Source organism: Aythya marila, assembly GCF_965140915.1.
Source record: "Aythya marila genome assembly, chromosome: 18".
Lineage (NCBI taxonomy): Eukaryota > Metazoa > Chordata > Aves > Anseriformes > Anatidae > Aythya > Aythya marila.
The window spans coordinates 7,775,033-7,790,643 of NC_139059.1; the positions used below are offsets into that span (position 1 = coordinate 7,775,033).

The following is a 15,611-nucleotide window of genomic DNA, read 5'->3' on the forward strand; positions in this document are numbered from 1 at the left end:
GCCTGCTCCCAGCCTCCAGATGCCCCAAATCCCCGCTTGGTGCGGAGATGCCGCATGCGCCTCGTTCCTTCTTGGCACAGGGCAGGCAGCTCCTCCCGGAGGAGCACCGCGGTGTGCTCGGCCCTTTTCCACCCCTGACCGTTCTCTCTCTGCCTTCCCAGGTCCCGAGGCCGTTCCCAGCCACGCACCCGGCATGACGGACGCCCCGCGGGATGCCGGCCCCAAGCAGGCGGCGCCGGCGCGGCCGGAGAAGCCGGCGGCAGACTTCGGCTACGTGGGGATAGATGCCATCCTGGAGCAGATGAGACGGAAAGCCATGAAGCAGGGCTTCGAGTTCAACATCATGGTCGTGGGTGAGCGCTCCCCCCGGGCCAGCTGCCGGCCGCGTGCTCGGCGAGCTGTTTGTTTGCTGCTGGGACAGGGTTTGTCCTCTCCGTGCCCTCCCCGGGCGCAGCAGTTCAGCTCCGTGGCGGTGGCTCTGCTGCAGGAGCCAGCAAATCCTGCTTGCAGAGGGCTGGGACGCAGCCTGGAGCTGGCTGTGGTCCCGTGCACCTTCCTGCAGTGCATCCCCTGTAGGCACATCCCCAAGGAGAGAGGGCTGGGGGGGCAGTAGGGCAGGGGAAGGACGGGCTTGGTAAGCCAGGGAGGAAACGCTGCGGGTGTTTGGCGGTGCAGATCCAGAAGAGGTTTGGGTGGCTGGGCTTGTTCGGCTCACAGCTGGGTGCTGGTGGCTCTTCTGGGGGTGTGAAACTTGATAAAAGAGTTTGGGGGCTCCTGGGAGAGGGGGAAGGCTGTGGCCGTGGTGTGATGGGGGCCTTCCCATCATTTCCTCCTGCAAGGAGCTGTGTGGGGCTGCAGCCTCGGGTAGGGATGCTCATGTGCTGGGAAACTCCTCCAGGAGCCCTGGGGAGCATCCTGGGGATGCAGGAGGGCCTGACCCAAGGAGTTTATTAATTCTCTGAAGCCTGCAGCTGCCCTGTAGCTTCCCAGCGGGCTCTTTTGATGCCAAGCATTTCCTCTTTTTGATTTTTTTTTTCCTACAGAAATGGGTCTGGGAGAGGAGGGCGTCCTGGGATGTGGGCTGGGAGGTCACTGTGAACCCGTTCACTGCAGGACCAGTTTGTGCAGGCTCCCGTGACATTTTTAATGTAAAAAATGCTCTTTGCAGCCAGTTGAGCAGCACTCCCAGGGCAGAGGGATCACAGCACTGATCCCAAGAGCCTGCACATGAGATCCCGAGGGCTGAGCCCCCGCTCCCCTGCCAGAAGAGGCACCCACCCACCCGTCTGCTGCTCCAGGAATGTCCTGGGCGATAGCTCCAGGCTTCCCCGTGCTCCCTCCCTGCTGAGCTGAGGCTCCTTGTTGGGAGAAACGATCCCAAGAGCCTGCAAAACCTCGTTCTTCCCCTGGCAGGCTCCGGGCGGGCTGTTTGCAGCCTGGGGAATTGGGTGGCAGCATGAACAAGGCGAGCTTGTTCATGAAAGGGACGGTGATGACTGTGCCTTGTCCTGCTGCTTTCCAGGTCAGAGCGGCCTGGGGAAATCCACGTTAATCAACACCCTCTTCAAGTCCAAAATCAGCCGGAAATCTGTGCAGCCAACTGCTGAGGAGCGGATCCCCAAGACCATTGAAATCAAATCCATCACTCACGGTGAGACCCCGCAGAGCCCGGCTGGCACTTTGGCTTTCGGTCCTGCTCTGCCTCGTGGCCCGGCAGGCCTGGGGGGGCTGGGGGCCCCCCAAACCTCTGCTCCCACCTGCACGAGCGGGCTGTGGCCATCCAGAGGTGCTCACGGGGCTGGGAAGACGCCTCTCTTCTTTTTACCCTCCAGCACTGACCTAATGATGATGGAAGGGAACAAGGGGGATTGGTGGTGAGGGGCTGAGTTTCAGGGCAGAGATGGTGCTGAGCTCCTTGGAGGGCTGATTTGTGCCTGTGAGAAGCTGTAAAGGCGCTTTTCTTCCCTGGGGGGGGGGCCGGTCCGGACCTCCAGGTGTTTTCGGGAGCTGCCTCACACAGCTGCTTCCTTCTCATTGCAGAGATCGAAGAGAAGGGGGTTCGCATGAAGCTGACCGTCATCGACACCCCGGGCTTTGGGGACCACATCAACAACGAGAACTGGTGAGCTGCCTGGGCAGCCGTGCCTGTAGGGGCTGGGGGGAAAGCGTCTGATCCCTGGGACACCCTGCCCCAGAGCTGGTCCTGGGGGCTGAGCTGTGTCCCTGTGCTGTCCCTGTGCTGTCCCTGTGCTGTCCCTGCAGAGCAGCAGGGTTGGTGCGGGTGGCAGCGCGGTGCCGCGTTCCCTGGCCCTGCTGTGGACCCACAAACATCGTGCTGTCCGTGCCGTGAGATGCCCTTTGTTTGGGGCCGGGAGCAGCTGTGTGCCAGCAGGGCTCGTCCCTGGGCCTTGCTCATGTGGCCCCAAGGCTCGGCCCTGCCACATGGCCCCGGGACAGTGGCTCTCTGTGCTGGGTGGCTGCAGGGTGTGCCGAACGCGAGCCCCCGTGTGTGTGCACACATCTCCGGGGCAGGGAGGAACGGGGGGTTTTTGGACCCCGGCTGCATTCAGCTCCCCTCTCCTGTCCCATATTCGCTCCCCATGTATTTGGCATTTCCAGGATGCCCTGAAAGCTGCCTTGTCCTGCTCTGGGCACTGGGGGCTGTCCAAAAACACCCCCAAGGACCTGCTCTGCTGCAGCGCTGCCCCACAGCACAAACCAGGAGGCCCCACAGTGGGGTGCAGGGATGGGATTGGGAGGATGGGGACATGGCCGTGCCTGGTAGGGCTTCCTGGGCCCTTTTGGTGTTGGAAAGGACTGGACAACTTCAGGAGCTCCTACCCATACCGAGCTGGGGTGGATGCTCCTGCTCCTGGGCTACGAGGCATCCCCTGCTCAGAGGCCGGGGGGGGAGGCTGAGGGTGGTCCCGGTCCCTCCCCTGAACCCAACCTTGTGTCTGTGGCTCTCTGCAGCTGGCAGCCCATCATGAAGTTCATCAACGACCAGTACGAGAAGTACCTGCAGGAGGAGATCAACATCAACCGCAAGAAGCGGATCCCCGACACGCGGGTGCACTGCTGTATATACTTCATCCCCGCCACCGGCCACTCGTACGTACCCACCGCCCGCCCTCAGCCCCTCGGCCTTTCCCTTTCTGCCTCCAGTCTCGCAGCTCAGCTGCTCGGGGACGTCCTTCGGGTCTCTCGGGATCTCTGAGGGGACTCGGAGGAGCTCGGGGCCCTTCACGAGCATCTGGCTGCAGGCAGTCGGGGCAGGTCAGGTAGGGCTCCTGTGCGAGGCTGCTGCAGCCCCTCAGGCAGCCTGCATGAAGCTGTTTTTCCTAAGGCTGTAGCATCTGCACTCCTTACGACACCACAGAGCTGCTTTAGCCAAGAAAAATGTGGTGTTTCCTCTTCTCCCCAAGGGCCCTTACGGCCTCTCAGGGCTTCAGTTGATCGCTTTGCCCTGGCCACCTTGCCTGCCCAGCCGATGGGCATCAGTCAGTCAGCGAGCTCTCAGATTTGTTGGGGCTGCCTCTGCAAACGGGAGAATTTTATTTATTTTTTTTCCCTAGCTCCCCTGCCTGTGTAAGGGGCGAAGTGCTGCCGTACGGAGGGAGCAAACACCCTAACCCTTTTAGGGCATTTTGTAGGTTGTTTGATTAGTCTGCGAGTGGGATGCCGTTTATTCTGCGCAGCGCCTTCCTGGCTCTGGCATTTCTCAAGTGACAGCATCAAAGGGCTAAACCTGGTGCTTTTCGTTACCCCACCCCCTCTTTTTTTTTTTTTTTTTTTTTAAAGACACAGCCTCTAGTGGAAATCTTGGGAACTTTAGTGTTTTGAAAGCTGCAACGTAAAGCACCGCGACACGAACTGAGACTGAAGTTTCCTTTTGATTTGTGTCAATTCCTTCCACTTCTGGCTTTGTCTGCCCAGGGAATTTTTTTTTTTGTCTGTTTTCAAAAGTTAGATTCGGACTGCCAGAGCTGTATTAATGCCAGCCCTTTCCTCTTCCCCATGTAGAGATTTATTCCAATAGAAAAGATTTTGTTTTGCTTCTGTCAGTGGGTAGACCAAAAATGCATTCTTCGCTGGAATAGAATGACTGCATGGGCCAGTTATGTTCTGCTTGTGTAACAGGCACGGCTTGCGTGTGCGGATGAGGCTGGAAAGCCTCCGAGGAGGGAGCAGGAGCCTCACCACCGGGCCGGTCAGGACTTTTCCTTTACGCCCCCCTCTGCTTGGGGCAGCTGAGCAGGAGCGGGGGCCGTGCTGACACGTGAGAGAACCCGGTAAAGCAAAAACCCTTTAAGAGGGGACGATGTTTTGGGCCAGTCTGGCTCGCCGGTCCTGCTCATCTCAGAACCGATCTGCAAACCATCTGCAGACCAGGTCCTGCAGGTCGGGGTGTTGCAGCAGGAGCCACGCTCTGCCTTTTTCTCCTGGCTTCAGGCATTTAACCCTTGCCAGCACATGCACTGCGGGCACGGAGCGCTGAGAGGTGGCAGATTTGGGTGTGCTGTGGTGAAGGAGCACAGGCACTGCTTCCCTCAGCTCCCCTGGGATGTGCAGCCCCCCACGGGGCGCAGTTTGCGGGTCGGGGAGCAGCGGTGCAGAGCCCGTCCCCTGCCGGAGCCTCTCCAGCGGCGCGTTCTGGTTTCTCTCACCCGCCGGCTAGCAGTAATTGCGGGGAAGTTCAGCTGCTTTTTTTCTTTCTCTGCACTCAACATGTGTTTCCAATATCCGAGCTAGCCTGGCGGTTGGAGGACGTTGTTGCTGAGCCGTGCACAGACCCTGCTCCCCCTGCTGCAGCCTCGGCCGGGCGGGTCCTGGTGGCCCGCCTGGGGCCAGCGCTCGCTGTGGCCACTGCTCGGGGACCTTCCCTGCCCAGGGGTCCCCACCCGCAGCTGGCTCACACATCCCCTCCTGGAAGGGGATGGGAATAGATTGAGAGTGAAGCTGCTGGTTGCAGAAAGGGGGGCAAACCCCACAGGGTGCGAGAAATCCATGGGAAGTGGTGCTTCTCTGAAAGCTCGAGGCAGTGGCTCCCCTTCTGCCCCTTGTGAACCTCCCCTTATGGTGCTCGTTGCCCCGACAGGCTCCCCCTGCACTGCCCATGAGCCGTGGGGCCCGTCCTGCAGCAGGGACAGGGCTCTGTGCTCGTTTTTGCAGCTCCACACGGGTGCTGCAGCGTTCAGTGCAGGCTGGTGCCTCCCCGCCGTGCTGCTCAAGGGTTAATCCAGGGAGAGATTTCCTCTCTGCTGCCGCTGTCTCTCCCCGCGCAGGGAGGTCAGGGTAGGATTTGCAACCCATCTAGCTTGCACACACCCTGTCCTTCTTGTAACACTCCCGTAAAACCATGTTTGCAAAGGCTAAGTAACCTGCTGGCAGGGGCTTTTGGCTGTAGCTGCGCAAGCCGAGCTCTTTGCCACCCAATAAATTTCTCAGCTCTGACCCCTGTGAAGCACCGCCAGGCTGCGAAACGTGACTCTGAAATACTGCCCTGGGCTCGGCAGCCCCCTTTGCTGCGTGTGCCGGAGGTGCTGGCTGACGTACGGACACCTCACGGCCGCTTTCCACCTCTCGCAGACTCGGTTGGGTGCCCCGAGGGTGCTGGCGGGGCTGGGTGGCCGCTGGGTGCTCGCTGGTGTCAGCTGGAAGCACGGCTCAGCGTCTTGCTGAGCTCCTTGGCACAACCCGAAGGAAATAACTGCAGTTTGTGGGGAATTTTTATTCCTCTAATGGCAGTTCAAGGGGACCTGTGCTGTGCACGTGGCTGCGGGCTGTGCAGGCACGGTGTGTGCCCAGCCACCGGGACGCGTGCCCGGGTGCGCTGCTCTCCCCAGCCCCATAGCGAGAGGGGACCCGGCAGCAACCAGCACCCGCTGGGGTGGGCTGGAGCCCCTCCTGCAGCCCCTGCTCCAGCTCGCCTGCTCCCTTTTTGTTCCTCCAGCCCCTCCCAGCACAGTCCAAAGTGTGCGTGTGTCTAGTTGCAAGCTTGCACAGTTAAGGAGCACCTGGAGAAGGGGAAGAAAACACGTGCTGCTTCTTCCTGAGCATCTGTTTCATGATGTGCTTGTGAAAAGAGCAGATCTCACGGACCTGAAAAGAAATAACTCACTTTCTCTTGCTGTTTTGCTCGTTGGTATATTTAGTGATTTCATTGCTGATGCTCTTGGAGCTCTGGTGTCGATGCTTTGAACCTGGTTTGGGCTCCCAGGGGATGACGGCGGTGCTGGGGGCATCCTGGTGGCAGGACGGTGGTGGCGGAGCACCAGAACTGTCCCTGCTCTCCCGGGTGGTGCCAAGCAGCAGGAATTTCAGAGGAATTACATGTAGGGAACTGCCCCCTGGTGCTGCTGGCTCACGGGGCTCCTGTGCTCATCCCCTCCTGTCCCACCCAGTCCTCGTGTGTCCTGGGAGCAGCTTCGTGGTGCTGCTTCGCCACCCTCACGTCCTCAGCAGGTGGCGGGGGGTTTGATGGCGGGGCGGGTGGGCTCGGTGCCTCCCGGCCTGAAACTCAGCTACGTGGGCATCCCGAAAGGAGAGCTGGAGGAGGAGGCAGCAGCACAGTCTCGGTGGGGAAGAGGCTTTTAAAGGGGAAAAACTGTTTGAAAAATGGTAAAGAGAAAGGAGGGGAAAGAAATCTGCTGGGAAAGGAACATGAGTGCATGGCTTCCTTGGAGGTCTGGGAAATACATTCTGCAGAGCTCCAAACAATGCTTGCCAGCAGCACTCTGCTTAGATGTGTCCGTGGGGGTTTCCTTGTACTTTTTTCAGTCTTTTTTATTTTTTCATTTTTTTAAATAGCCAAACTCCTTTTCTTTCCCGGGGCCCAGGGTGAGCTGTGGCTCCTGAGCTCATGGTAGGAACTTGGTTGTCCTCACGCTGCCTGCCCAGCACCTGGGGCCGTGCGTGCAAACAGCACGGGGGGCTCGGGGCAGGTCCTCGTGGTGCGGGGTGTGCCCAGCCCCAAGGAGGAGATGGGGTTTGGCCATGGACAGGCTCTGATGTCTGCACTGGAATAGCCTCGAGCTGTGGTTTTAGGATCAGCAGGAGCGCCGTGCCGGGTCTCTCCAGGCCGGGTGTCCCTGTGGGGCCAGGCAGGGGTGGCCTTGTGGGGTGGAGATGCCACCTGGGGACTGCCGAGGAGCAGCATCAGCCCCTTCCCTTTGGGCTCACAAGGCTCTCACTGGGTTTGTGGGAGCTGTGTGGGGTCTGTGGGAGCCTCTGAGCCCTTTGTAGGGCCTGAGGGGACCACCCCGGTGGGGTTTGGCTTGAGCATGCTGGCAGCAGGTGCTCTCTTGGCCCTCTCCTCCCTGCTTCTAAGCACGTTTTTGGCTTCCCTGGGCACTGGGCTCTGCTCTGTGCTCCCCCACACCGGGAGCACCTGAGCACCCTAAGTCACAGCCCTGTTTATTTGGGTTTCTCCCCAGGTGCTGAGCAGCGTTTGCTCAGCTCTCACGTGGCCACTGTGTCCCCGTCACCTCCAGAGCCACCGATGGGGACCTGCAGCGGGCAGAGGCATCCCCAGGCAGGCTTTTATCTGGCCAGCTTGGGATCCCCCGGCGATAAAAATACCTCCAGGGAGCAGAGAGGACGGAGGGGCAGAGGGAAGGGTCAGGGCCAGGCGCAGCGTGGCACCGGGGGTCGCGGCCGCGCTGTCAGCAGGAGCGCACAGCAGCGAGGGATTTCCCCAGGGGCTGATGGCTCGGCTGTGCAATCGCTGCAGCTTTGCTCTGCCGAGACTTTGGTTGTAGAAGTTTCCCAATGTTTTTGCCCTCTGGAACAAGCAGCATCTCTTCTGTGCCGCGTGAGAATGGGCAGAGCCTTTTTTTCATCCGAGCCAGTGGGTGAGGGATGAAATCTTGGCTCGCGTGTGACAGAGCAAGGGTGAATCAGAGCAGGGACCTGTGGCCACGTCCCCATCGTGCCGGCCTGGCCCTGGCCCTTGCCAGCATGTCCTCGTGGGCACAGCTGGAGGTTTTGCACTGTGGTCTCTCCCCAGCTTGATGTGTGCCGCGGGCAGGCTGCGGCGCCGTGCTCGCATCCTGGCTTTGCCGAGGACACACTTGGCTTTGGGCACCTTGCTGCCACATGCCGCCGAGCTTCTGAGAAAATGTCTCTCCTTTTCCTCTCGGAAAGCAAAGAGGCTGAGCCCTTTTTTTTCTCCTGCCGTGTTTTGCAGCCTCCGACCGCTGGACATCGAGTTCATGAAGCGCCTGAGCAAGGTGGTCAACATCGTCCCGGTGATCGCCAAAGCCGACACGTTAACGCTGGAGGAGAGGGATTACTTCAAGCAGAGGGTAAGGAAGGGGCCGGGGGTGCTTGTGGGGGCTCCGCAGCTCCCCCTGCCCCTCTCCCCAGGCAGCTTTGGGAAGCCGAGCGCCTGGCTGGGAGCCCGGTGCATTCCTCGGGCTGCAGCCCTGAGCGATCCCATGTGGCAGGAGGGAAGGCCCTCGCTCCAAACGCTTCCTTGTGTTTCTCTTGGATCGCTGTCAGCGCGGAGTACGTTTGGAGCTCGTGGTCTTGGGGCCTGTTCCTCCTGCCTCCTTTGTTGTTGTTGTTGTTGTTTTGGGGCTGGGTTGGGTTATTTCGGGAGGTGGGCGGCGCTGCACGCACAGCCTGGAGAACCTTCCCTGTGCCACACGGTAACCAGGCAAAAACTGGGGGGTTTGCTGAGCTCAGCCGGGCAAGATTTATGGGGAAGCGAGCCACGAAATTCCCTTGATCGCGTTGGTGGGGAGCCGAGGAGCGGCGGCTGAGCCCACCGAAGGTGTGTGCTTGGTGTGTGCTCGCTTCCCTCCCTGCGGGCCCCGTGCTGCTGGGAGCTGGGGGCTGCTCACACAGCGCTGAAAGCCGCGGCGTGGCTGCGGCCGTGCTGGCCCCGGCACTCACTGCACAAAGCAGCGAGCCCCTGGCCACCGCGTGGCTCGTTGCTCTGAGCCAGAATCACATTTTTGAGCAGGAACCGGCCAGGTTTTGCCGAAAGCAGTCGCTCAGCCAGCATTCCCCAAACTGCAATGCAGATGGTTCGGGCACCGGGTGCTGTAGGGCAGGGAGGAGATGGGCAGGAATTGGGTCCTGCAGCCTGGTACCGACACGCAGACCCAGAACGGGACAGGGTCAGCCTGAGCAGCCTCCGCTTCTCAGTGCTTGCCGGGGTGCAGCACATCTCCCCTCCGGGCAGGGAGTGGAGCGAAGGGAAAGGGGCAGCGTGGCCTTGCCAAAAGGACAGCTTTAGGGACGGGGATTTAGGATGGGGAGTGCAGGAGGTGAGGAGCTGCCTGGGGCTGCGGGCACCGCGTCAGGTTGGTGCCTGCAAGGCCCTGAGTTGGTCAAATGGGGTCCAATGCCCCGTGGAGCTGGCTCTGCTGGGTTGTTCCCATAAAATAGTGGTCATCCCCAGCAGGTATGTGTGTGGGGACTGGTTTGGGGTTTTTCTGGTCTGATTCCTTTGCCAGCCTGCAGTGCAGGCTGATGTGGGGGGAGTAGGTGGCCATAGCAAGCGACAGGAGCAGGCGCACAGGTGTGGGTTTGGGTTTGCAGCTTTGCTCAAGGCTGAACCTCTGTGCTCCTGGTGCTGACCTGAGCTAAGCCTCACCCTAACCCCAACCCTAACCCTAACCCTAACCTCCCAGGACTCGGATTTTGGTGCCCCTTTGCCCTGCACAGAGGCAGTGTCCTGGAGACCGCTCCAGGCAGTGGTGTCCCTGGCTGCTCAGAGCAGGCAGTGCTGTGAAACCTTTCCAGGCAGGGCAGCAAGTGCCAAAAAACAACGTGAGGGCCAGCACCGCGTGCCTGGCAGTTGTGTTCCCATCGCTGGGTGCACCCTGTGTCTTTGTACTCTTAAATGCCAACACAAAGCCCAGCTCATCCAACTGCAGCTCCCTCTCAGCCTGGCTTGGCACCAGGTTCCTGCAGACCTTACAGGGCAGGCTCTTGGAGGTGTGTGGCACTTAAACATAGGTCCCTGTCCCCCAGGTGGGCAATATTTGGGGGAGAGAGGGAAGGTGACGGTGCCTGGGCACTGCTGTGCCCTGCGGGCTTGCTCCTGAATCCTCCTGCAGGGGCTGGGGCAGCACCGTGGTGGGGGCGAGCTCCTCTGCCCGAATCTTCACGTGTCCCCTGCTCCTCCCCTCCCAGATCACGGCCGATCTTCTCGCCAACGGGATCGACGTGTACCCGCAGAAGGAGTTTGATGAAGACTCTGAAGATCGGCTAGTGAACGAGAAATTCAGGGTTAGTGCCTGGCGTCGCCGTTAAATGTGCTCGGGTGGGGGGTCTGCGGCTCCGAGCACCTGGGATGCCGCGGGGTCCTCACCAGGGTCTGTGGTTTCTCTCTGAAGGTGCTGAGCCCCGCAGCAGCCTGCCTGGGGTCATGGCAGAGCTCAGAGCAGGGACAGAGAGTACAAAAAAGGCAGCCGGGGAAGGCTGCCTCCCTGTTGCTGCTCCTTCCCCCAGCTCTGTGTCTTAACGTGCCCTCAGGAAGCAGCAGGCAGGGAGGTCTGGGGGCTTCGTGCCGCCCCCCCAGGTGCAGGGAATGCCCCCTGCAGCACGGGGAGCCCCCTTCCTGGCGGCTGGAGGGGATCTGCCTGCAGCCTGCTCCTTCTGTGGAGGTGAATTGCCTGCTGCAGGAAATAGCGAACGAGTCTCTAACTTGGAAAATTGGATCGGGCGAAATCAAGGAAGAAAAATAAAAATTAGGGACTCCAAAGTACCAAGACAGCACCTGGGGTCAGGGGGTGACCGAGCCCCGGGTTGCTGCCTTCCTCTGGCTGGGTGCTGCCCAGGTCCCCGGCATCAGGGGCAGGCTGGCCCGTCCCGTGAAGGTCTCCTCTGAAAACAGCCTGGCCCAGGGCTTTGCTCACCAGCTCGGTTTCCTGACTGGTTTCTCGGGAGGAAAACGTGACCTTGTTTTTCTCTTTCCTCAGGAAATGATCCCGTTTGCAGTGGTGGGCAGCGACCAGGAGTACCAGGTTAATGGAAGAAGAATCCTTGGAAGGAAGACCAAGTGGGGCACCATTGAAGGTAGCTTGCCCTTGTTTCCCCACCTCCCGAGCCCGACTCCCTGCCCTGGCAGAAGGTGATGAGCTCCAAAAGCAGCAGTGGAAATCGAGATGGACCCAGAGCTTCCCTGCTCCTCCGGGAGAGCCACCTCCCCCGTCTCTGGGACTGGAAATAACTCAGCCACTTCTGTGCTGAGGTCCTTCAGCTCAGGGGGCAGCTGAGGGTGTGAGGGGACACTTCTCGGTGTCTTGTCTCCCCCTCTGGCCAGGCTCCTGCTTCTCACACTGTGACCTGCCTGCCGCCTGGGTTTGAGGGCAGACAAGCTCAGTGCTGAGGTCTCTTTCTCGAGCCCAGCTTGGAGCCTTCCCCACCATCCAGAGGTCTCTGCACCCTCCTCCATGCATTTAGTGGTGCCCTGGTGGGATCTCGTCCTTCTGTCTTCATCCCATCCATGTCTTCCTTCTTTTTTAACATTTTTTTTCTCCTCCTTCCACCATTTTAAGTCAGAGCTTAAAGGTTAGGCAAAGGCTTATGGCTGCAGCCCATCAGCACGTTACCTGGTCTCTGGCTGTGGGCAGCCGGCTGACTGGTGCCACCCCCCTGCCTTCCTCCCCTTCATTTGACAGCTTTCTCTCATTTATGATTCTCTTTTATAGGAATCCCGCGTTGAAGGATTGCTTAACAAAGCTGCCAGGAAAATCAGTGTATTTTAAATCTCTGCTGCCCTCTTGTGCTGTGTCCTGGGAAGTTCTGAGTTTGTGGGGCTCAGGGAGGGCTAAGAGACACGAATCGCCTTCCGTGTCGGTCTCCCCATGCCAAAGGCAGGTGCCACACAAGGAGCCAGTGTGCCCGTGGGCAGCCTTTGCAGAACAATGTTACTTATTCTCTTATGAACAGATTGCAGAAATCATTTTGGGTGGAAAAAAAATCAAAAAGGGGAGTTGAGATTCTAAACTGAAACGCCTGGCACAGTGCCGGCTGTCATTACTTGCGGCAGAGCAGCACCCCTTGCTTTCCCCCCAGCCTCTTGCTCCTTGCTCTAAACCCCGTTAGCACGGGGTCGTGCTGAGCTGGGCGGGCGGGTGGGGAAATCGCTGGCCTCACGGCAGCAAGGAGGACTCCTGAGCATCCTGCACGGGTGGCCCTGGGGCTGGGTCCCTGTCTCAGCTCCCTGCGCCCCAGTGAAGCCGGTCGTGCTCTCCCTCTCTGCCCTGGCTGCACGCTGATGGGTTTTTCTCTCTCTTTTGTCCCCCTCGCAGTGGAGAACACGACACACTGTGAGTTCGCCTACCTGCGGGACCTCCTCATCAGGTCAGTAGGGCCGTGCTGCTCCCCGCAGCCTGCGCTCAGCGGGTGGCATCCAGGGAAAGGGGAGAGCCCCCCCCGGGACGCAGCCGCTGCTTTGCTCCCCTCTGTCCCACCTGCCTGGAGCACCAGAGGGGTATTTTTGCCCTGCTGACCCCACACCAGCCCCAGGTCCTCCCCGGTGCACCATTCCCAGTCCCAAAGCGTCACCCTCTTGCATCGTGCTGTTGTGAGGTCTGGGTGTCCCTGCTGGGGGAGCGGGGTGCTGAGCCCCTTGGCTGGCTGGAGGGGACGTTGGTCTCAATTTGGCTGCCCCGCACGTGGAGCTGCTGCTGGCAGAGCTGTGCAGGGCTTCAAAGCCTCACCCCAGGGATTTGTAGGACCGGGATCTTCCCAGGAGGGTGTCGTGCAGCGAGGGCTCCCCACGTACCACAGCACGGGCTGTCAGTACGTGCAAAGGCTTCGGGTCTCAGTTTCCCATCGTTGCCTTTGCTTCCACCCCACACCCTGAGGATGTGTCAGGAACCAGAGAAGGGGTTGGGGACGTTTGGGCTGGGGACATTTGGGTGGGGGGGGGCTGGAAAGCAGAGGGTGAGGGGTGCGAGGTGGTGGCTGGGGCTGGCGCTGGGTGAGCCCCCGGCCCCCTGCAACCACCCCCTGTCTGTGTTGGTGCAGGACACACATGCAGAACATAAAGGACATCACCAGCAACATCCACTTCGAAGCCTACAGGGTGAAGAGGCTGAACGAGGGCCAGAGCTCGCTCTCCAACGGCGTGACCGACAAGGAGCTGGTGGCTAACGAAATGTAACCGTCTCGCTCTGTAGCCAGGACCTCGCTCGCTCACGCTCGCTATTTCTCCCCTCTCCCCCCCCCCCCTTTATTTTTATATAAATCCTCTGCCACTGTCCCTCCTTGCCCCCAGCCCCCCGCCCATGTTAACTGACCAAATAACCAGCTGTCGTGCAGTGGGGTGACCGCTCGTCCCCCCGCCTCGTGGCACGGCTTTCCGTCTCGGCCCCGTTCAGGCAGGAGGGGGTGGCCGGGCTGGGGACCGTCCCCCCGTTGGGGTCGGGCTCTCGCTATCCTCCAGCCTAATGGGGCAGCCTCCTCCCACTGCCCCAGAGCCGCGGGGTTTAGGGGTAGGGCAGCGGGCGGGGGTCTCCTGCCCCCTCCGTGGCTGTCCCCAGGGGGCATTTGCCAAAGGCTGAGGACCTCTGCCCCGTGGCTTTGCCGTTTTTTCTTCTCCGTCCATTGAAGGCAAGGGTTTCTCCGTGTGAATGTAGCCTCCAGAAGCAAGGTACGGTGGTATGAAGAGAGCAAGACGGTGACATCCTTGTCTCCTGCCTCCTCCTCCTCCTCCTCCTCGCGAGCCCTCTGCAGTCCTCCAGAAGCAGCCAGCCCCAACCCCGACCCCCCCCTGCCTACACGCAATAACCTGGGAGCCTTTAGGGGTTTCCCGCAGCCCGGCAGAGCTGCCCGCTCTGGGAGAAGTGCCTTTTGGGACTGGTACCTTGCAACGGTGGAACCGGGGGGTGGGGGGCTCGCGCTGGCCGTCTTCGCAGCCTGGAAAATGCTTCCCCGAGCTGCGGCGCTTTGCAGAGACTCCTTTTCCCCTCTCGCTTGGACCACAAGTGTGGCTGAGCTCCTGGGAAGCCTTGTATATTTATTTGTAATTCGGTGCCATCGAAGGCTCCAAGTTTCTTTGTCCGAAGGGGGCTGAGAGCGGAACATCTCTGCAAAGCGGCGGTGGGGAGTTTGTCCTGTCTGACCCTTGTCATTATCAGGCTTTTCCATAAGACAGAGGAGGCCGTTAGGTATTTTTTTTATTTTATTTTTTATGTTTTTGCATCCCCTGTGTGATGTGTATGTGCGTAACACGCTCCTCCATCTGCCTAGCCCTCGTGCAAGGAGACCGTGCCCGTATCGGACTGAGCCCCGCATGCCCGCGTGCACGGCCCCGGCCCTGGGGAGGGCTCCTGGGACCCCCCCAGCCCTGGGGCACTCTCCCTTCAGCTCTGCCCCCCCGTGTGCCTCGTGTTTCTGTGGGTCTGCAGTAAAAAAGACCCTGCAAGGGTGTTCAACAACACCGCGTGGCATGCGAGCAGGTGCTCTTGGCGCAGAGCTCTGCAGCCCTTCTGCCCCGCCTGCCGCTCTGCTGTCAGCCCCATCAGTCTCCGCTCCCCTCTCCAAGGGACGAAACTTTACCCAAATCACCCTTTTTTCGGCATGTGCTAAGAGGGCAGCGTGTCCCCAGCTCCGGGGGACACCCGCGGAGCCCACCCAGCGGCTTCATCGCAGGTGGCCAGAAGGAGAGGAGAGGAGAGGGGATGCGCTCGCCCTGCTCAGGCTGCCCAAACCTTGTGCTGGTGGGCGATTTGCAGATTTTCCCCACACCTCACCCCCGTGGGCAGCCAGAGGGGTGCTCGGGGCTGTCCCCGGGCCGTGCCCAGCCCCGTGCTGCCCCGGGGAAGCTGTGGCGGTGGCGCAGGGTGCGCATGGCACGGAGGCTGCGCTCTCCCCCTCCTCGTGTTTTCCCCTCCGCAGCAGCACTGGGAGGGCTGCTGGGCTGCTGGGGAGGAGCAGTTATGTACTTGCTGACTTGCTATATTTTAGCAAAAACAAAACAAAATGTATTAACTGAAAAAAAAAAAAAAAAAGTATATATATTTCAAGTGTTAAAAAGACTTTTAAGGGGGAGAAAAATCTCTTGTGTGAGGCACTTCTGCAAATGTCATCTTCAACTTTTTTTTTTTTCCTCTAGTCGATATCTCAAGCTGGGCCAAGCAAGACACGCCGCTTTCTCCTTTGTAACCTGATTTTTTTTTTTTGAAGAAAAAAAGAAAATAATACAATAAAAAAAAAAAACTTCATCCAGATCTATTAAAATGGCCTTTTGGGGGTTATAAGCATTATGACAAATTTAGTCCATTTTTGTATAAATAATAGTGTTTAATATGTATTTCCCAAAATAAATGTTTCGAATGCAAATAGAAGGAGGCTTGTTTGGAAACGTCTGGTTTTTGGGGACGTCCCCAGCCGGGATGGGGTCGCTCCTGCATGGATCCTGCGGGGCTGGGGGTGAGGGCAGAGGCTGAAAGGACTGTGCCCAATTTGGGGGGAAGGTTTCATTTATTGCTCATCTCCATCAGCTTTGGGCTGGGTTGGGCTCCCTGGGGGGCTGTAGGGTGCAGGACCGGCTTTATGGACCTGTTCTTTCTGCTGGCAGCTGGGATTTGGAGCAGTGGAGATGGGACCGTCATGTATGGCATCCAGGGAGGTTCAACGTTGATGGG

The 15,611-nt window shown here is 59.5% G+C and overlaps 1 protein-coding gene across 7 annotated transcripts in view; it reads left to right on the forward strand.

The window, feature by feature from the left end:
- Positions 1–15,311, forward strand: part of SEPTIN9 (septin 9) — a 119,138-nt gene extending 103,827 nt beyond the window's left edge. For 6 of the 7 annotated variants that reach the window (XM_082775254.1, XM_082775256.1, XM_082775257.1 and 3 more), the window contains 10 exons: positions 162–353; positions 1,523–1,651; positions 2,041–2,122; positions 2,974–3,111; positions 8,189–8,306; positions 10,147–10,242; positions 10,935–11,031; positions 12,270–12,321; positions 12,991–13,122; positions 15,080–15,311. In XM_082775254.1, the coding sequence (XP_082631380.1) occupies positions 162–353; positions 1,523–1,651; positions 2,041–2,122; positions 2,974–3,111; positions 8,189–8,306; positions 10,147–10,242; positions 10,935–11,031; positions 12,270–12,321; positions 12,991–13,122; positions 15,080–15,134 (1,091 nt within the window). In that variant the 3' untranslated portion in view covers positions 15,135–15,311. Of the gene's footprint in view, positions 1–161; positions 354–1,522; positions 1,652–2,040; positions 2,123–2,973; positions 3,112–8,188; positions 8,307–10,146; positions 10,243–10,934; positions 11,032–12,269; positions 12,322–12,990 lie in introns of all 7 variants that reach the window. The other variant, XM_082775258.1, reaches the window with a different exon arrangement.
- The last annotated feature ends 300 nt before the right edge of the window (positions 15,312–15,611 follow it).